At 51.5% G+C, this 21,601-nt stretch overlaps 1 protein-coding gene and 2 long non-coding RNA genes across 5 annotated transcripts in view; 1 reads left to right on the top strand and 2 right to left on the bottom strand.

Annotated features, from left to right (window-relative positions):
• cep131 (centrosomal protein 131) overlaps positions 1 to 21,601 on the top strand; it is a 41,888-nt gene that overhangs the window by 13,395 nt on the left and 6,892 nt on the right. The window contains exons 12-23 of the mRNA XM_079756661.1: positions 14 to 211; positions 553 to 744; positions 981 to 1,118; positions 2,071 to 2,196; positions 2,521 to 2,637; positions 3,807 to 3,836; positions 5,953 to 6,055; positions 6,378 to 6,579; positions 18,177 to 18,284; positions 19,877 to 19,994; positions 20,412 to 20,486; positions 21,020 to 21,162. Coding sequence (XP_079612787.1) covers positions 14 to 211; positions 553 to 744; positions 981 to 1,118; positions 2,071 to 2,196; positions 2,521 to 2,637; positions 3,807 to 3,836; positions 5,953 to 6,055; positions 6,378 to 6,579; positions 18,177 to 18,284; positions 19,877 to 19,994; positions 20,412 to 20,486; positions 21,020 to 21,162 — 1,550 coding nt within the window. The remainder of the gene's footprint in view (positions 1 to 13; positions 212 to 552; positions 745 to 980; positions 1,119 to 2,070; positions 2,197 to 2,520; positions 2,638 to 3,806; positions 3,837 to 5,952; positions 6,056 to 6,377; positions 6,580 to 18,176; positions 18,285 to 19,876; positions 19,995 to 20,411; positions 20,487 to 21,019; positions 21,163 to 21,601) is intronic.
• Positions 7,366 to 8,383, bottom strand: LOC307090117. 2 transcript variants are annotated; one of them, XR_013812644.1, is made up of 3 exons: positions 8,269 to 8,383; positions 8,076 to 8,150; positions 7,366 to 7,629 (listed from the first exon to the last, which is right to left on the bottom strand). It is a non-coding gene; the product is annotated as an uncharacterized lncRNA (long non-coding RNA). The 2 variants fall into 2 exon arrangements; XR_013812643.1 differs by having other exon boundaries at positions 7,366 to 8,150.
• Positions 16,219 to 17,236, bottom strand: LOC307090116. 2 transcript variants are annotated; one of them, XR_013812642.1, is made up of 3 exons: positions 17,122 to 17,236; positions 16,929 to 17,003; positions 16,219 to 16,482 (listed from the first exon to the last, which is right to left on the bottom strand). It is a non-coding gene; the product is annotated as an uncharacterized lncRNA (long non-coding RNA). The 2 variants fall into 2 exon arrangements; XR_013812641.1 differs by having other exon boundaries at positions 16,219 to 17,003.

The following is a 21,601-nucleotide window of genomic DNA, read 5'->3' as shown; positions in this document are numbered from 1 at the left end:
CTTGTGCTTCCAGGACATCCTGCAGCGGTCTGTGAGCGTGGAGGACCAGCGGCTGGCCCCGCCCTCCTCCCACGCCCAGTCGAGCCACGCCCAGTCCAAGACCACCCTGAACGACCTGCTGGACACCCTGAAGCTGCTGGAGGAGGAGCCGGAGAAGCTGTCTGAGCCCGGGAAGGGCTTCTCTCGGGACAAGTACGCCTGGATCGACGAGGTAGGCTCCTCCCCCCAGCCCAAACAGGGAGGTAGGCTCCTCCCCTCTGCCAAACAGGGAGGTAGGCTCCTCCCACCGGCCCAAACAGGGAGGTAGGCTCCTCCCCTCAGCCAAAACAAGGTGCCCTTCTTCAGTCGATTTCTGCTTTGATATAAAATGTTACTTTCTATCATACCATTTAAGGGTGAGCTATATAAAAAATAGGGCGTCTTATAGAACAAATCCTTTTTTTTAAACACCTCCTATTAAAAGATACAGTAGTAGTAATAATACTTCACTACTATTATTGTTACTGCTGTATCTACCCCCCCCACCCTTACCCCTGTCCCTCCCCCCTTCAGGATGGGGACTCCACCTCGCTGACCACGGACAACCTGGAACGCCACGGCCAGATGACCCACAATGCAGCGCTGCCCGGTGGCGGCGCCCTGCTGTCGGAGGCCAAGCTGCAGAGCATCATGAGCTTCCTGGACGAGATGGAGCGGTCGGATCAGGAGCGGCCCCGCTCTGGGACCTCGGGGTCCCACCGGGAGGTGAGGGGGGGGGGCAAGAAAATAACAGACACGTCAATCAAAAAATGCACAAATTCTGACACATTCACAGAGGACACGCCCGTCGCCCACCACAACGTCTGCTGGTCTGAACACACACACAACGAAACGCCGACGCCAGCGTCTATAAGGGTTCTGTTTGGGGCCCGAGTTGGATGAACCACACTGAAGGCCCCGCCCCCCTGTTGTTGTTGTTGTTGTTGTTGTTGTTGTGTCAGATGGGTGTGTCGGAGGAGGAGCTGGTGGGCCTAGAGCACGCCTCCGCCACCGCTGCCGAGGTCACGACCTCTGTGATGAGGCTGAAGCTGGACCTCGCCGAGAAGAGACGGACCGTCAACCTGCTGCAGGCCGCGCTGGTGAGGACGCACACACTAACACATGCACACGCACACACTAACACATGCACACGCACACATTAACACATGCACACGCACACACTAACACATGAACACGCAAACACTAACACATGCACACGCACACACTAACACATGCACACGCACACACTAACACATGCACACACACACACTAACACATGAACACGCACACACTAACACATGCACACACTAACACATGCACACACTAACACATGCACACGCACACACACACTAACACAAGAACACGCAAACACTAACACATGCACACGCACACACTAACACATGCACACGCACACACTAACACATGCACACGCACACACTAACACATGCACACGCACACACTAACACATGCACACGCACACACTAACACATGCACACGCACACACTAACACATGCACACGCACACACTAACACATGAACACGCACACACTAACACATGCACACGCACACACTAACACATGCACACGCACACACTAACACATGCACACACACACACTAACACATGCACACACTAACACATGCACACACTAACACATGCACACGCACACTTGCGCGCACACACACACACACACACACACACACACACACACACACACACACACACACACACACACACACACACACACACACACACACACACACACACACACACACACACACACACACACACACACACACACACACACACACGGCCCTGGTATCTTCAACCACTCGGCATAACCCAGTAGCCAATCAGAGCACAGGTGAAAGGTGTCAGACGTGTGTATTTAATTATAATTGTTTAATATATTTAAATGACTACGAAGCAATATATAATGTATGATAACAGAACAATTATACCATGCTAATGCTAGCGGGTTCAAAGCTACAGTGACGTCTCAGGCCAGCGGAGTGTTTGCATTAAATAGCGTCCCCGACCTGCGCTTCCCCTCAGGCCCAGCAGAGGGCGCTGACGGTGCGCCACGTCAAGGAGACGGAGAAGGAGCTCAACAGAAACTTCCAGCTGCAGCGGGAACAGTACGAGGCGGCCATTCAGAGACACCTGACGTTCATTGACCAGGTAACACGCGCACACACATATATATATATATATATATATATATATATATATATATATATATATATATATTGGTTTGCTATATAGATAGCAAACCAATGAAATTGCGCCATCTTATAAGGTTGAGGTGTGGCATGTACTAAAACCAGTTGGATGTTAATCTTATGTATCATAATATATGTTTTTCTATGAAGGCATGGGCAAGGCTCCAGGTATGTGTCGTTTATGCGGCCGTCGAAGCTGTAAAGGGCCGTGGGAAACCCTGTGCTGTGTTCTCGGGTTCTTCCTGTTCTGCGTGTCGTGCCTGACGATGCGTTTCCCCGACAGCTGATCGACGATAAGAAGGCCCTGAGCGAGCGCTGTGCGGTGCTGGTGGCCGAGCTGCAGCAGGTGGACCAGAAGTACACCAAGAAGATCTCCCAGATGGAGGAGCAACACCACCTGGTGAGGGCTCTGCACAACCGCTTCAAACCGCTTTAAACCGCTTTCAACGGGTTGAAACGCATGAGTCGCGCCAGAGTGGCACCCGCGACTGAAGTCACGTTGACCCCGAGAGTTAGGCCGACGCCCCCCAGCCCTGCCTCCGGGGTGGGGGGGGCGCCCCCCAGCCCTGCCTCCGGGCTGGGGGGGGGCCGCGCCCCAGCCCTGCCTCCAGCGGGGGGTTGCGGTGTCGTCTGATCCTCAGCCTCAGACCTTTAGAGTCATGGGTTACTGTAGGGATTAGCAGTAGCAGTGTTATGAGCTGGATAATGTACAGCAAACCCTCCGCTGCCTCTGAACACGTGTCCCCCGACGGGATGGCTGTATCCCCGTCCCACTGCTGCCTAAGGCCAGAGGCACCGGGGGGCAGGGGGCCCTGTGGTCCTGGAGACACGGGTCAGACGGGCCGGACAGGCCGGACGGGTCAGAACCAGCAGAAGTGGGGGGGGCCATAAGAGTGCATTAAGACCCGCATGCCGTGCTCCTGGATCCACATCTGTGGTGCTCTCGGGTGTCTGCAGCTTATGTGAGTGTATTTGTTCATCCCAAGGCGCTGCTGCAATTGTCTAACTGTCTTTTCCATGTCTCTTTTTTTTGTTTTGCTCTCCCCTTTCTCTTTTTCTCTTGTTCTCTTCTTACTTTATCCGTCCCTCTGTCTGTCTGTCTGTCTGTCTGTCTGTCGGTCCATCCCTCTGTTTGTCTGTCCCTCTGTCCACCTGTCTGTCTGTCCCTCTGACCGTCCCTCCCTCTGTCTGTCTGTCTGTCTGTCTGTCTGTCTGTCTGTCTGTCTGTCTGTCCATCCCTCTGTTTGTCTGTCCCTCTGTCCACCTGTCTGTCTCTCTGTCTGTCCCTCCCTCTGTCTGTTTGTCCCTCTGTCTGTCTGTCTGTCTGTCCCTCCCTCTGTCTGTCTGTCTGTCTGTCTGTCCGTCCTTCCCTCTGTCTGTCTGTCCGTCTCTCTGTCTGTCCGTCCCTCTGTCTGTCTGTCCCTCTGTCTGTCCGTCCTTCCCTCTGTCTGTCTGTCCGTCCTTCCCTCTGTCTGTCTGTCTGTCTGTCTGTCTGTCTGTCTGTCTGTCTGTCTGTCTGTCTGTCTGTCTGTCTGTCCCCTGGGTGTGTGGATTTCTTTCTGGCTTTAGGTGTGGCAAATTCTGGGTCCCTTGTGTGAGGTAATATTTCTTTTTCCCCGAAATCAACATGTGGACATCCCCCAAGTCTCCCCCTCATCAGCACCACCCTGTGCCCCCCCACTGCCTCCCTCTGCCCCCCCCCCCACTGCCTCCCTCTGCCCCCCCCCCCACTGCCTCCCTCTGCCCCCCCCACTGCCTCCCTCTGCCCCCCCACTGCCTCCCTCTGCCCCCCCCCCCCACTGCCTCCCTCTGCCCCCCCACTGCCTCCCTCTGCCCCCCCACTGCCTCCCTCTGCCCCCCCCCCCACTGCCTCCCTCTGCCCCCCCCACTGCCTCCCTCTGCCCCCCCACTGCCTCCCTCTGCCCCCCCCCCCCACTGCCTCCCTCTGCCCCCCCACTGCCTCCCTCTGCCCCCCCACTGCCTCCCTCTGCCCCCCCACTGCCTCCCTCTGCCCCCCCCCCCCACTGCCTCCCTCTGCCCCCCCACTGCCTCCCTCTGCCCCCCCCCCCCACTGCCTCCCTCTGCCCCCCCCACTGCCTCCCTCTGCCCCCCCACTGCCTCCCTCTGCCCCCCCACTGCCTCCCTCTGCCCCCCCACTGCCTCCCTCTGCCCCCCCACTGCCTCCCTCTGCCCCCCCCCCCCACTGCCTCCCTCTGCCCCCCCACTGCCTCCCTCTGCCCCCCCCCCCGTCACTGCCTCCCTCTGCCCCCCCCCCCACTGCCTCCCTCTGCCCCCCCACTGCCTCCCTCTGCCCCCCCCACTGCCTCCCTCTGCCCCCCCACTGCCTCCCTCTGCCCCCCCCACTGCCTCCCTCTGCCCCCCCCACTGCCTCCCTCTGCCCCCCCACTGCCTCCCTCTGCCCCCCCCCCCACTGCCTCCCTCTGCCCCCCCCCCCCACTGCCTCCCTCTGCCCCCCCCCCCACTGCCTCCCTCTGCCCCCCCCCCCCCACTGCCTCCCTCTGCCCCCCCACTGCCTCCCTCTGCCCCCCCCACTGCCTCCCTCTGCCCCCCCACTGCCTCCCTCTGCCCCCCCCACTGCCTCCCTCTGCCCCCCCACTGCCTCCCTCTGCCCCCCCCCCCCACTGCCTCCCTCTGCCCCCCCCCCCCCACTGCCTCCCTCTGCCCCCCCACTGCCTCCCTCTGCCCCCCCCACTGCCTCCCTCTGCCCCCCCCCCCCACTGCCTCCCTCTGCCCCCCCACTGCCTCCCTCTGCCCCCCCCCCCACTGCCTCCCTCTGCCCCCCCCCCCACTGCCTCCCTCTGCCCCCCCCACTGCCTCCCTCTGCCAGCTGAACTGCCTGTTATCTGTGTACATTCTGTGCAATGAGCCAACAGTTTTTTGGTTTAAGCTGACTGGATGAGGAGTTGTGTATATAGAAGTGCATGTTAAATGTGTGGGTATGGTCCCTCCTGATGGGATATCTGCTGGGCTCTGTGTTGTGTGTTCAGGTGAGGATGTGTCCTCTTAAACTTTGTTCAGTTAAATGTAAAATGATTGCCAGTCTCGTGCGTCCACACCGTGTTTGAACGGCTCTGTTTGTGTACCAGAGCCGGAGATGGACGGTGTCCATGTTACCGTCTGGTTCCCCTAGTCCGGGTAAACTAATCAGAGATACGGCGGCCGGGTGCACGGTGGGAGTCCAGTTGGGGGTCCTTCTCATCCACCTTCCTTCCCACCTCTGTGTGGCCCTGTTCTTCCTTCTCTTCTCCATCACCTCCTCTGTCCTGCTCCGTGCTTTGTGAGGCTGATGCATCGTCGCAGTGCGATGTCTGTGGCTGAGGAGCCGGCGTGAAACCCAAAGGATGTGACCTCACACGGAAATGTGTCTCGTGAAGCACACCTCCGGCGTTTAGCGGCTCCGCAGGGACAGGGCGTGAACTGCACATCCACTGCAACCTCAGCACCAACATGGCGACTATTAATGCCATGGCGATGTAAGGATGACCTTACATCGCCATGGCATCACAAACGGCCACTGTGTACTTCACATGCAGTCACTGTGAAAGTTGGAACCAGCTTGGACCGTATCGCTGTTTGACGTGCAACTCTAGACATGTAGCGTCCGCAGCCTCCTCTGTAGTAGTGGTAGAATGAGCGGGTAAATGTCGATGTATCACCGTGGTCACAGCGGACCCCCCCCTCACCCCCCCTCCAGGAGATCAAGAAGCTGAAGGAGCTGATGAGCGCTACGGAGAAGGTGCGTCGGGAGAAGTGGATCGACGAGAAGACCAAGAAGATTAAAGAGATCACCGTCAAAGGTCAGTGGACGGCTCATTGTCCACGGTCACGTTTACCTTCAGGGCGCGTAGCAGACGCTCTCATCTGAAGACACTTACAACCAGAAGAAAGAGGAACTACAATATATCTCTCTGGGTACAAGAAGGATGTTCATAAAAACAAGTGCCAAGCAGTAACAATTGTTAGGTTAACCCATTAACCGGAGTGTGTGTGTCTGTGTGTCCGTGTGTGTGTGTGTGTGTCTTTCACCTTTTGTGTGTCTGTCTCCGGGTTCGTGTTCGTGTGTGTCTCCGGGCTCGTGTTTGTGTGTGTCCGTGTGTCTGTGTGTGTCCGCCCTCCCAGGCCTGGAGCCAGAGATCCAGAAGCTGATCTCCAAACACAAGCAGGAGCTGAAGCGTCTGCGGCTCGCCCACGATGGGGAGCTGCAGACGTCGGACGAGCGCGCGGCCCAGCGCTACGTCCGGCAGAGCGAAGAGCTGCGGCAGCAGCTGGAGAGGGAGAAGGACGAGCACTGTCAGCGGGAGAAGGAGACGGCCAAGCAGAGGTATGGGGGGGGGGGGGCACCCACGCCCAGACACCCCCTCACACACAACACCTGACATTTACACACACCGGGCGTTTCTCAGACGCTGTTATCCAGAGCCACTTACAATAAGTACATTTATCGGTCGGTACAATGAGGATGTTCATAGGACCCAGTGCCGAGCACTAACCATCACTAGGTTAACCCATTCCCCGTACACAACAAGGATAGCCAGGGTAAGATGATACACAATGCTGAGTACTATTTTATGTGCCAGGGCATGCAACATACAATAAGTGCGTAGATTAAGTGCCAATTGCCCTTATAGGCAAAAGTACATTTTTGATTCTGTTTGCAGCACCATCAGAATAGGGAAGTCACAGGACTTCCATTTCGAGATAAGAGTTAAAAAGAAAATGTTTGAGCACAGAGGAATGTGACTGCTGACATGGTTTTGATAAAGGGACAGTGCAGCTAAAATGGTTTGGTTTCTATGTTGTTGTTTTTTTAAACATGGCCATTTTTCGATAGGCTCTTCAACATAGTTATACAAGCACATTTGGTCACTGATACTCAGTTAAGACCATCATTTAAAGAAAACAGCCTCCTAAAAATAACCTAAAGATAACGCTAATGTAACCCGCCTTAGCTCTAATTGTTGCTTTTTAAAACTAAGAGATACAGATATTTTATCAGTGCATTAATTAACTCGTGGACTAGTAAAACAGAAGTCTAGATCGCTCTAGGAGAAAGGGGTACTGGCAAATGCATTGAGTGACAGAGTAAGGAATTGACACGACAAACAGGTAAGTTTTAAGTGTGTTATATTGTTTTGAATAAAGAAATAAAATAAAAATAAAATGTTTACAGTGTCAACACACACATGAGATATCGACCACAGTTTTCAATAAATTCAGTCTCTGAATTTATCACAGTCTCTGTTTTGGGTAGCTCGCCACGACCACTGAGGTCCCTTCTACCTTACAGAACAGGAGGAAATCCTCAGCAGAAGAAGTAGTCTTTGTGTAGATCTCAAACCCAGGAATCCATACCAAAGAAAAAAAACCCGGCCTATAAAGGCCAAAAGAAGGGGTTACTATATCATTAATGTAAATAAAATATACTTCTAAATGTAAATAAATGCATATAAACACATATTTATACATGTATATTATAACATTGTTTCTTAATAATTGTTTTAACCACTTTTTACTGTGCTTTTTAAATGAACTGAACACAATATAAACATCAACATGAGCCAAAATGGCGGAATATTTCTTTACATTCATCCCCTCTCTTTTCCTCTTTTTTTCTCTACCGCCGTTCACTCTCAGAGAAAATACAGAGCGGGGAATAATGTACATAAACACCGTAATATAAAACAATTTTATATTATATTATAACAACAAAACACTATACACATGAATTTAATGCCTCACTAATCCATATTAACATTAGCAGATGCACATTTCAGCTCCGTTCATCAGACTTTTATCAATTAAGTTCAGGCTACTCACCAGAGGCTCAACTTCACATACACACACACACTCCGGGTACAAGGAAGAATACACGGCTCGTCTGTCCAGATTCCGCTTTTTTAAGAGACAGGGACATGGGAGTTTAGTAATGTATAACCTCAAAAATATAATTTAGCGAAGTACATGTGGCTAATGGTCGGAGCTAGCGCCGTAGCGGCTAATAAGCACTCACGTTCTCCTCCGTCTCCGTCACAAACACACGGTCCGCTTCCAACCACGGCAAAAGAAAAAGACTTCGCTCTCTGCGCCGACGATATAAAGTTAATTCAGACTTTGGAATATCTGTCTTTCACAAAAACGGTAATATCTGCAGCCGAAGCTTAGCATGCAGCCACCTCGACGACGGTCCGGCAGAGAGGGAGAAAAAAAAACAACACGCCTGCACGTACACCCTGACGGCGTCTGATTGGTTACTCCGCTTCACATCGCGCGAACTCCTCATGTCACCTGAATCTTTTACACTTCCAGAAAGGCACATTCGCCACACTTGAAATAAACAAAACATTCTTTTTAAAACAGATGTAAATAAACTTGCGTATATTAATCTTTTAAATCTATTTATTGACATATTTATGATTTTATCATAAATCCTATTTATTCATTTTATGTAAGATTATTTTAAATCAACTATTTATTTATTTCTGTCACATTTATTTATTTATCATTTATTAATTTATTGATCTAATCAATTAACTGATAGCTGGACTAGGATAAGGGCCTAGTAACCTGGGTTACACCCTCCCCTTCTAAAGGTGTGTATGTCCCATTACACCCACATGACTATGAATTGGCCTTGGGGTTACTTGGAGGATTGTCTGCATAGCCAGGGTTCTGGAGTGCATCGGCAAAAGCAAGGTTGAGGCCTTGGAAGAGGGACTGGACTATAGACAGCAAGGGATTTCCCCGTTGACCATACTGTAGTCGTTGAGGTTGTTCTCTACGCCTCTGGGAACGTCTGGGAACACTGTCACCCTCACTCTCTCCCACGATGACTGGAAAGGTTCCTCTTCCAGATGTCCCAGCTGCAGTTCCCTCATTGGTCCTGTCCACTGACACATCCTCACAAGTATTATTGACAGAGCATCCTTCATCCTTGCTGCTGTCAATGAATGACAGGTCTGAGAAAACAGGAAGACTTTCAGTCATAATGTTTGGTTCTGAGGGAGACTCCGACATGCTCGGCTGAACAGGTATGGTCTCATCCTCCTGTCTTGAAATGTCAAAGGGGGTGTCCTGAGAGTTTCCAAACAGAGCTCTTCTCACTTTGGGGGGATCAGTTTCTCTGTGCCTTGAGGTGACCTCAGCCTCTGGAACAACAACTGCTGAGGTTCCTCAGCTTGGCTCATTTGAGGTGTCATCCCTGAAAACTGAAGGTTTCTCTGACTTGGATGGAATGATCTCCACAGGCATCCACTGTACTGTCCCTCTTTCAGGTGTACGTCTCTTTCCTCTGTGTCGTTTTTCCATGATTAATGTCTCTGTCCTTTCTTCCAGGTCGACAGGAGCAGGAAACCAACCAGCTGAAGACGAGGTGGGTTGTTTTGTCTCTCCAAGATGTCTCTCCTTAGCAGGTGCTGTCTCTGGCCGGGTCAAAAGTCTTGTTTCAATGAAGTCAGAATTCAATGTCTCTCCAGGTAAGTAGTAGTAGTAGTCACTGCCTTCTGACTCTGAGTTGTCATCTGCCACCTCAGAATCGGCTGCGGCTTCCATTCTCAACTGTCTCCTTGTTCTAGGTTTGCCGATAGTCTGCTTCAGAGGTTGCTCGGGCTCAGCCACAGGTAAGAACCCACACGGCAGTAAGAGGTCACGGTGTAAGGTGCGAAGTGGTCCATCTTTTCCCTCTGGTTTGACAGAGTACACAGGTAGGTCACCAGCACGTCTGACCACTACGTGAATGTCTGGTTCCCATTTGTCGGCCAACTTGTGTTTCCCTCTTATCCGAACATTCCTCACAAGGACTCGATCTCCTGCCTCAAGTGTGGACTCGACGACTCTCTTGTCAAACCGTTGTTTGTTGCGCTCAGCTGTCTTTGAGGCATTTTCAGTGGCAACTCGGTAGCTTTCCTCTAGGCGGCCCTTTAAGTCATGCACATACTGGGAATGTGACTTGGGTTCACAGCTGGAAGGGAGACCGAACGCCAAATCAACTGGGAGCCGGGGTTGCCTGCCGAACATTAGTTCGTAGGGACTGAATCCGGTCACGTCATTCCGCGTGCAGTTATAGGCGTGCACCAGAGGCTTGACAAATTCTCGCCAGCAAGACTTGTCTTTATTTTCCAGAGTGCCCAACATCTGGAGGAGGGTCCTATTGAATCTCTCCACTGGATTCCCCCGGGGGTGGTAAGGGGTAGTCCTGACCTTTTGGATGCCAGCGATGGAGCACAGTTCTTTGATGGTGCGAGATTCAAAATCTGGACCCTGGTCACTCAGAAGTTTTTCCGGAAATCCATAATGCACCAGGAAGTTTTCCCATAAGCACTTAGCCACAGTCTGCGCTTTCTGGTTTCGAGTTGGTATCGCGACTGCGTACTTCGTGAAATGGTCTGTCAGTACCAGTATATCTTTTGTGTTGCTCCGATCAGGCTCCACCGAGAGAAAATCCATGCAGACCAGCTCCAAAGGCCTGTTGGCCTTGATGTTACACAGAGGAGCTGCTCTTTCGTTTGGAGTCTTTCGGCGCACACAACGTTCACACCTCTTGATCTTCTGCTCGACACATGCGGACATTCTAGGCCAATAGAATCGTGACCTCACGAGGTCGAGGGTCCGCTCTATGCCTAGATGGCCTAGATCATCATGTAGTCCTCTCAGTGCTGTGGCTCTGAGTTCAGTTGGTAGAACGAGCTGGTGTGTTACTCGTCCATGTTCTTGTCGCGTTCTGTACAACACTCCACCTCTCAACTCTAGACGCTTCCATTCTCGGAGCCACAAAACAAGTTCTGGAAGCTCTTGTCTCAAGGTGGGTGAGGGCATGTCTCCAGACTCCTTGTGCTCAATGACCACTCTGAGATCAGGGTCGGCCTGTTGCTTTGCTCTCATCTCCTCTTCAGTCCAATGACCAATCACAGGGAGTCCATGATCCTCTTCCCGCTGGAAACCACTGGGCAGAGCATCGGAATGGACGGTGAGAGACTCGACCAGTGCGACTGATGGACATGTGGAGTTTTTGTGAGACCACTCAACATCATGCCTCTCACATATGGCCTTCACTGCATCTGGGAGAACAACATCGGGACTCTCCTGATCCTTCAGGTAATGTAGAGTGAACTGTTGGATCCTTTCACGCTCTTTCCTCGACACAGCATCATCCAGGAGCTCCCCATGTGGTCGACGAGAGAGTCCGTCTGCATCCTGATTCTGAGTTCCTGCTCTATATTGGAGCTTGAAGTTGAATGTCGATAGAGCTGATAACCACCTGTAACTCGTGGCATCCAACTTCGCGGAAGTCAGGATGTAAGTTAAGGGATTACTGTCGGTGACGACAGTGAAGTCGGTACCGTACAAGTAATCACTAAACTTAGCAGTGACAGCCCACTTTAGCGCGAGGAATTCCAATTTGTGAGCAGGGTATTTCGCCTCACTCTTTGTCAAACCTCTGCTTGCAAAAGCGATAGCCCTCATCCGTCCATCTTGTTCTTGATACAAAGCCGCACCAAGCCCTGTCGTGCTCGCGTCAGTGTGAAGGACGTATGGGAGTTTGGGGTCTGCAAATCCCAAAACAGGTGCGGTGGTGAGCTTGTCAATGATCTCTTCGAACGCTCTCTGACATTCTGGAGTCCACCTCTTCCCAAAGGATTCCTTCGGATGGAAGTACAGGTGAGTTTTTCCTCTTCCTTGACTGTGTTTCCTGAGAGGTGGGTACCCTGCTGTGAGGTCATTTAGAGGTTTGGTGATCTTTGAGTAGTTCCTCACAAACCGTCTATAGTACCCAGAAAAACCCAGGAAAGAGCGCAGCTGTTTGAGGTTCTCAGGTACTGGCCAGGTCTTTAAGGCTTCAATCTTCTGCGGATCTGTCTCAACTCCGTGCTGGGAGACAATATGACCAAGATACTTAACGGAGGTTTGGAAAAACATACATTTTTCTGATGACAATTTTAAACCATACTCTTTAAGTCGGTTGAGGACCTGTAGTAATCTTGACTCATGTTGCTCCAAGGTATCCGAGAAGATGATGAGATCATCGATGAAGACCAGCGCCTCCTTGCGGTTGAGATCTCCTACACATCTCTCCATCAATCGCTGAAACGTACTCGGCGCGTTGGTAACCCCCTGGGGCATCCTATTAAATTCCCAGAAACCCAGGGGGCACACAAACGCAGTCTTCTGTTTATCAGCCTCTTCCATTTCGACTTGGTAATAGCCCGATTTTAAATCGAGGACTGAGAACCATTTCGAGCCAGTCAAGAGGGAGAACACTTCCTCTAAGTTTGGTAGAGCGTATGCGTCTCTTATGGTCTGTGAGTTGAGTTTCCGGAAGTCGATGCACAACCTCACAGAGCCATTTTTCTTCCGCACGACAACGATGGGGGATGCGAAGGGGGACTCGGACTCACGTATGACACCAGAATCTAGCAGCTCTTGAAGATGTTTCTTAACTGCATCTACATCGTGTGGATGGATGGGTCTGGGTCGGTGCTTGAAAGGAGTGTTGTCGCTCAGCTTGATGTGATGCTTTACTTTGTTGGTATGACCAAAGTCGATGTCGTGCTGAGAGAAAACCTCAGGCATGCTATTGAGCAGCCCTGTGACTCGCTCTTTCCACTCCGGTGGTAACGGGGAATCCCCAAAATCAAACTCCATCTTTTTGGTTTCAGGAGCGGTCAAGTCAGCGGAGGGATCCTTCCCCATCACCTGTTGAACGGCGTGAATTTCAGCCAACACTGTCCTCGGAGGGATGGTGACGTCATGTTGGGTCTCATTCCTCAGCAGGATTGACATCGAGCAAGGGCGCTTGACAGGTAAGGTGCACAGGGAGCTAGCAACCAGCAATCCGCCAGGAAGGGACGACAACGATGCGGCCTCTACAACTGCCCACTTGTCCTGGTGAGCACCACTCATGTGGACCTGCCCTTCCACAACGGCTGTGCTGCCCGCTGGCACCACTTCGGGGGTGTTACTTCGCGCCTTGATCAGCCCAAGAGCTCCAGTACTTGCTTGCTTTTTCCGTACTTCAAGGATTTTCAAAACCACTCTGTAGCCAGGAAGGAATGACTGAGGGCGACAATCATGCCTTTCAACATAGCTGGAATAGAGGACGTCTAATGAATTGGTGCCAATGAGGATTTGGGGCACACTGCTCACATCGGGGACAACCAACACTAACGTAGGGACTTCAGTCTCTTTTCCCAAAAACTCCTCTGGAAACAACAGGTTGAGTTCTACGTACCCAAGGTAAGGCACGGCCTGTCCATTGGCTCCCTCTACTTGCAGCTCCACATCCAAAAGGTCGTCCAAGGATTTTAAGGAATGATGGGACAGGTGAGTCTGGAAAAAGGACAGCGGGATAGTGGTCACCTGAGATCCCGTATCTAGCAGGCAATTAACTTTGTGGCCTTCAATAGTGACTTGAGCAGTGCACTTTGTTCCAACTAGCTTGGGCGGCAGTATGGTGGAGGTGGTGTTAGCATTACCACACTTGCTAGCCACTTGCTTTGTTTTTCTAGGGCGTTTGGTTGATCTTTTAGTCCCTGTTTGCCCTGCAACAGGGGCTTCTAGTAGTTTAACTGCTGGATGTTAGTGCTGCCATTTTGCTGATCCCATTGCCGTTGTCTCTCTCTAAGCAGCTGTCTCTTTCCCTCGACAAGGAGGGGATTGGGTTCTCTCTCACAGTTGACTGCCAGGTGAGCGTCTCCACCGCAGCGGAAACAGTACCATGGGCGGGGCCTATTGTTTGCTGATGGCCCTGAACTGGACTGTTCACTCACTCTCTTGTTGGGCGACTGGTGTCGAGCTGTCATGGAGAAGTCTCTTGAGAATGCAGGCGATGGTATCTGATGACTCTGAACTTGGGGTGGATTCCCCTGTGCTTGAAGAAAGGCAAGCTGATGTTTCAATGCTTTAATCTCTGTTGCTTCTAGGTGATCGCTTTTAGCTTCCTGAGTTGCTTCCCTCATATCTGCTACCTGTGCTTGAATGTCAGTAATTTGTCTTTTCAATGTGCTGATTTCAGTTGTGTCAGGATAGTTGACTTTGGTTCTACGTGGGGTTGTAGTCTACATGACAGCAACCTGGGCTTGTATCTCGTTAAGCTGTTTCTTTAAGACATCAGTATCAGTTACTTCTTTCTCAGGGGTAGCACAACTGTATGCAGCTAACTGTTGTGATGCAGCTCTGAACTTTGGGACAGCAGGACTTGGCTTGTGTAGTCCAAGGTGTTTTTTCATACGGTTATGTTTACTTGCCTGTCTGTCTTCTTCTGTTCTGATCAGAAGCACCAGTTCAGCAAACGAAGGCGGTGCATTTGTTTTCCGCTCCAACTGGAGATCGGCGATCAAGCCATCATTCCAGCAGCCTCGACAGAACTGCTTCAGGAGGTAGCGGTTTCGTTCACTCTCTGCGATACCACCCCGTTTGACCACAGCACTCAGAGCTACTTGCAAGCGATTCAGATAATCAGAAGGCTTCTCGTCGTTGTTCTGCAGTGTCCCCATAAACTTAGCCAACAGCTCATCTCCATCCTCTACAGAGCCATAGACTGAATCAAGTAGCTGAAGATACACTGATGGCAAAGCTTGAGGGCTGACATGCCTGATAACATCAGTAGCTGGAGGCAATAAGCTGTCCAAGATCTTGCGTGTTCTGTGCAGGTCAGACATGGAGGGATCTGTCAAGAATAAATCAACATTTGCTCTCCAAGTATCAAAGTCAAGTTCACTGTTCGGACGAGGAAACTTCCCAGAGAAAGGTCTGAGGCGAAATGAAGAGTGCATGGGAGACATAGCTTCATTAGCTCGCATGACATGTTCAACAACGACCCGTTGTACAGCAGCAGGATTAACATCACTCATGGTAAGTACTGAATGTGTCACTGCAGCACTGTCACCATTACCACTGGCTTTGATGGACTGTGACGCTGGGTGTTGAGTGTTCAAGTTAGCAGCCATGCTAGGCGATGGAGCGGCTGTCAAGCCAGCAGGCTGCCACTGACCATTCACACTGGTAGGTAAGGACATCACCTGTGGACTCGGAGTAGCCGCCTCGGGCCTTGGCAGAGCTGGTGTTGATGCTGCTCGGGCATCACCTCTCGATCCACGCTGATCACGACTGGGTGGAGGAGATGGTGGGAACACAGCTGGTAAGTTCCTGATTATCTCAGGTGAGACAGATCCGAGCAGAAAAGAGGGCTGTTGCATGACCTGTGGTGGCGCTTTAATATTTCCAATCTCCTGACCAGTTGCATCAGATGTGTTTAACTGAGAGTCTTCGACTGGTTCAGTGTCAGCGGGGAGGTTCACAACTTTGCCTGCACTCATCTTCATCAGTTCCTCTTTAAGTACACTTTCAAATGACTTCCCACTTTTATCAGCTATGGCTTGCAGTTCCTCAAGATACCCCTTGGTGGCGCTGCTGCTAGCAGTGCTAGTGTAAACACTATCTAAGGAGAGCACCTTAAAGGTAACATTTGCATTAGCTGAGCTCTGATACTCTTTTGGCAATATAGGTCTAAATGTGTGCATTGCAGAGCTATTTGCAAATTCCACAATGGAGCAGAGATGATACTCTGATTTTGGATCATCAACGACTAGTACTCTGTTAATAGAGCCATAGTGTTTCAGGTGGCTCTCAAGCTCCTCATCTACTTCAGTTTGAGTTAACCCAATAACAATAACTGAGTTACGAACATTTATCTTTTCATCTTTCACTATATCCATTGTACTATACTGTTGCTTACCCTTTTACTCGTGTCACTCAATAATACTCCACTTTCTCCTGGCTAGCTCGCCAAGTTCTGTAACCCGCCTTAGCTCTAATTGTTGCTTTTTAAAACTAAGAGATACAGATATTTTATCAGTGCATTAATTAACTCGTGGACTAGTAAAACAGAAGTCTAGATCGCTCTAGGAGAAAGGGGTACTGGCAAATGCATTGAGTGACAGAGTAAGGAATTGACACGACAAACAGGTAAGTTTTAAGTGTGTTATATTGTTTTGAATAAAGAAATAAAATAAAAATAAAATGTTTACAGTGTCAACACACACATGAGATATCGACCACAGTTTTCAATAAATTCAGTCTCTGAATTTATCACAGTCTCTGTTTTGGGTAGCTCGCCACGACCACTGAGGTCCCTTCTACCTTACAGAACAGGAGGAAATCCTCAGCAGAAGAAGTAGTCTTTGTGTAGATCTCAAACCCAGGAATCCATACCAAAGAAAAAAAACCCGGCCTATAAAGGCCAAAAGAAGGGGTTACTATATCATTAATGTAAATAAAATATACTTCTAAATGTAAATAAATGCATATAAACACATATTTATACATGTATATTATAACATTGTTTCTTAATAATTGTTTTAACCACTTTTTACTGTGCTTTTTAAATGAACTGAACACAATATAAACATCAACATGAGCCAAAATGGCGGAATATTTCTTTACATTCATCCCCTCTCTTTTCCTCTTTTTTTCTCTACCGCCGTTCACTCTCAGAGAAAATACAGAGCGGGGAATAATGTACATAAACACCGTAATATAAAACAATTTTATATTATATTATAACAACAAAACACTATACACATGAATTTAATGCCTCACTAATCCATATTAACATTAGCAGATGCACATTTCAGCTCCGTTCATCAGACTTTTATCAATTAAGTTCAGGCTACTCACCAGAGGCTCAACTTCACATACACACACACACTCCGGGTACAAGGAAGAATACACGGCTCGTCTGTCCAGATTCCGCTTTTTTAAGAGACAGGGACATGGGAGTTTAGTAATGTATAACCTCAAAAATATAATTTAGCGAAGTACATGTGGCTAATGGTCGGAGCTAGCGCCGTAGCGGCTAATAAGCACTCACGTTCTCCTCCGTCTCCGTCACAAACACACGGTCCGCTTCCAACCACGGCAAAAGAAAAAGACTTCGCTCTCTGCGCCGACGATATAAAGTTAATTCAGACTTTGGAATATCTGTCTTTCACAAAAACGGTAATATCTGCAGCCGAAGCTTAGCATGCAGCCACCTCGACGACGGTCCGGCAGAGAGGGAGAAAAAAAAACAACACGCCTGCACGTACACCCTGACGGCGTCTGATTGGTTACTCCGCTTCACATCGCGCGAACTCCTCATGTCACCTGAATCTTTTACACTTCCAGAAAGGCACATTCGCCACACTTGAAATAAACAAAACATTCTTTTTAAAACAGATGTAAATAAACTTGCGTATATTAATCTTTTAAATCTATTTATTGACATATTTATGATTTTATCATAAATCCTATTTATTCATTTTATGTAAGATTATTTTAAATCAACTATTTATTTATTTCTGTCACATTTATTTATTTATCATTTATTAATTTATTGATCTAATCAATTAACTGATAGCTGGACTAGGATAAGGGCCTAGTAACCTGGGTTACACTAACTCTAACCCTTATTCCACCATTTAGTCAGTGAATAATAAAGAGAAGCAAGGGTTTTTTAAGTGACCACAATCGATCTCTTTCTATGGGCGTCAGACTGTATTTTGATGAGTGCTTTCAGGTCGTGCGTGCTGCCCCTCCCAGGTAGGGACTGACCCGCGGGGGGCACCAGTGTAGCACAGTCCACCCCCCCCCGTGTGGATTAAACCTGTTAACGGCACACCACCATGAGGACAATGGATGTCTTTGGGTTGTTGTTGCATTCCTTCGGCCCCCGTCTATTGAAAAGCAACAGAGGACCGGCAGCTGATGCAATCTTCCAGTTCATCACTTCCCCTAAAAGGCGCCTTCGCCTCCCCCGGTCCTAGATCAGCTTGACGTGAATCGGGGAGGTTCCGCTTTGGTGTTGCCAGTCAGCAACGAACCATCATAAATGATAATCAGCATTGTGTGTGTGTGTGTGTGTGTGTGTGTGTGTGTGCGTGTCAGGTATGAGCAGCAGCTTCAGGAGGAGGAGATGTCCTTGCAGCAGCAGAGGAGGCGTCTGTACAAGGAGGTGTCTGAGGAGAAGGAGCGGCTGGGCCAGCTGGCCGCTCGGTAGGGCCACAGCGTCCTCATTACCACGGTTTCACCTCGCTACCCGAGCACACACACACCACCACACCTCATACAAAGAGCAGGGCAGTCTTCTTATCAGATTTACATTTACATTTAGGGCATTTAGCAGACGCTTTTATCCAAAGCGACTTACAATTATCAGATGGCCTGACTTTCGCCCGAAAGGTTCTAGGTCTCAAGCTTAACCTCTCCTCATTGAGCAACATTTAGGGCCCCTTCGTCCTCATCAATGACACGTATCTCAGACACGCCACGCTGCGCCGCTTGCGCAGGAGAGCCTGGTGGAGAGCCAGACGCTGTGCAAACACAAAGCGCTGGTTTGGGGCCGGGTCCTCGGCTTCACGCTGCTCCGGTCACCCGGGAAACGTGCCAATAAAACGTCGATCATTTCTCCTTTGAGGTAGAGAACAACCTGCCCTGGGGTGGTTGTTACAGCAATGTCTGCAGAGTGAACACCGTTATTCCCGTGAACACCGTTAACACCTGCATTTTCCCACCTGGGGATCAATGCAGTGTTATTTGCAGTGACGAGCGTGGAGGCTCTAGCTACGATGGACCACGCTGCCTCAGGGCAGGGCTCTAGCTGGAGGGCAGTGTAACAGCACTGACACACTTGGCTTTGGGCTATGAGACCGTAGAGGTGCTGAAAAGGGGTTTGAATGTGGATTCCTACGATTACGATTATTAGAACGGCTTCTCCCAATCTCTCACCGTACATTCAACCAAAACACTTCACTGGTTGACGTTTATATTTTACATTTACTTTTATTTGGGGCATTTGGCTTTAATCCGAAGCGACTGATCAACGGTTAATAAACACGTCCACACACCAGCGGCGGAGTCAACCCCCCAGGGCGACAGTCAGCTCGTCAGGAGCAGTCAGGGCGGGGCGTCTCGCTCAGGGACACCTCGACACTAGGAGGAGCCGGGGATCGAACCGGCAACCTTCCGGTGACCAGTCAACCCAATCTATCTCCTGAGCCAAGCCGTTCCCCGTGTTCTGGGGGAGTTCTGAAGCAGCGGCGTGTTTGTGCTGGGACTCGGTAAAGACCTGAGCCTCATCCTGGGGGTCCTAACATCGGGGTGGGTCTGTCAGCCTGGGGGTCCTAACATCGGGGTGGGTCTGTCAGCCTGGGGGTTCTAACATCGGGGTGGGTCTGCCAGCCTGGGGGTCCTAACATCGGGGTGGGTCTGTCAGCCTGGGGGTCCTAACATCGGGGTGGGTCTGTCAGCCTGGGGGTCCTAACATCGGGGTGGGTCTGTCAGCCTGGGGGTCCTAACATCGGGGTGGGTCTGTCAGCCTGGGGGTTCTAACATCGGGGTGGGTCTGTCAGCCTGGGGGTCCTAACATCGGGGTGGGTCTGTCAGCCTGGGGGTCCTAACATCGGGGTGGGTCTGTCAGCCTGGGGGTCCTAACATCGGGGTGGGTCTGTCAGCCTGGGGGTCCTAACATCGGGGTGGGTCTGTCAGCCTGGGGGTTCTAACATCGGGGTGGGTCTGCCAGCCTGGGGGTCCTAACATCGGGGTGGGTCTGCCAGCCTGGGGGTCCTAACATCGGGGCCGGTCTGCAGGCAGCGGGCGGAGCTGGAGGATCTGCGGCGGACGCTGGAGGACAACAGCTCCCTGGCGTGCCACGCCCTCCGGGAGGAACTGGAGAGGAGCCGGGAGGAGCAGGAGAGGAGGCACCAGGTACGGGGCAGGACCGCGGCTCTGTGGGGATCAGGGGGTCCCGGCCCGCGCTCTACACCTTGCATTAACATTCAGGGCGTTGAGCAGACGCTGTGATCGGTACAGTAAGGATGTTCATAGAACCAAGTGCCAAGCACTACACTGAACTACGATACAGAACGATAAAGTACACTACATTACACTACGATACAGTATGATGCACAACAGTTCAGTACAGTACAGTGAATTGCCCTACAGTACGATCCAGTACAGTACAGTACAGTACACTACACTACAGTACAGTACAAGGACAACCAGGCCTGGGGAGGGACAACCAGGCCCGGGGAGGGCTGTGGCCCGGACCCTCTGCCCCCCCCCCCAGCGGGGCTCAGCCCTGGGTGGGTGATGGTTAACTGGTTACTGTTCGTTCGGCCCCAGGTGGAGATGAGGTCTTTGAAGGAACGGATGGAGATCGAAAAGCAGACGTGGGAGGAGAACTACATGAAGAGAGAGGTGTGTGTGGGGGTGTGTGTGTGTGTGTGTGTGTGTGTGTGTGTGTGTGTGTGTGTGTGTGTGTGTGTCTCCTGTCCCCTGCATTCTGGGGACGCTTTTTTTACTCCATATCTCCTCCCTGTCTGGCTGAGGCCACGGGGGCCGCTCAGGGCCAGCCCTCTGCACCGGGCCGGAAGCCTGCACGCACGCACGCACGCACGCACGCACGCACGCACGCACGCACGCACGCACGCACGCACGCACGCACGCCCACGCGCGCTGAACTCGAATTCCAACCTCCACAATAGGCCCTGTGTGGCGCAGGAGTTCGGAGGCGTCACTCGTCGCTCCCGTCGAGAGCGACGAGTGACGCCAGAGATTAACTTCCCCCCCCGACGGAGAGAGGCGACGAGCTTCCTGTTATGTGTGTGTGTGTCCCTGTGTGTGTGTTTGTGTGTGACCCTGTGTGTGTGTGTGTGTGTGACCGTGTGTGTGTGTGACCCTGTGTGTGTGTGTATGTTTGACCCTGTGTGTATGTGTGTGTGTGTCCCTAGGAGGCGTGGCTGCTGGGCCGGGAGCGGGAGCTGAAGGAGGAGGTGCGGCGCGGCCGCGACCAGGAGATAGAGCTCGCCATCAGGAGGCTGGAGGAGGAGGAGAGCAGCGGCCGGGGAGAGAGAGAGAGGGCGGCCGAGAACAGGTGAGAGAGAGGGGGAGAGGGGGGGAGAGAGAGGGGGGAGGCCGAGAACAGGTGAGAGAGAGGGGGAGAGAGAGGGGGGGGGCCGAGAACAGGTGAGAGAGGGGGGGGAGAGAGAGGGAGAGAGAGAGAGAGAGAGCAAGAGGGTGGCCGAGAACAGGTGAGAGAGCGGGGGAGAGGGGGAGAGAGAGGGGGGGGGCTGAGAACAGGTGAGAGAGGGGGAGAGAGGGGGGGGGCCGAGAACAGGTGAGAGAGAGGGGGAGAGGGGGGGAGAGAGAGGGGGGCGGCCGAAAACAGGTGAGAGAGAGGGGGAGAGAGGGGGGGGGCCGAGAACAGGTGAGGGAGAGGGGGAGACGGGGGAGGAGAGGGGGGGGGGCCGAGAACAGGTGAGAGAGAGGGGGAGAGGGGGGGAGAGAGAGGGGGAGAGGGGGGGAGAGAGAGG

Source organism: Pollachius pollachius (genome assembly GCF_949987615.1).
Source record: "Pollachius pollachius genome assembly, chromosome: 19".
In the NCBI taxonomy this organism is placed as follows: Eukaryota; Metazoa; Chordata; class Actinopteri; order Gadiformes; family Gadidae; genus Pollachius; species Pollachius pollachius.
Note: the sequence above shows the minus strand (reverse complement) of the source record. Positions and strands in the feature narration are given on the sequence as shown.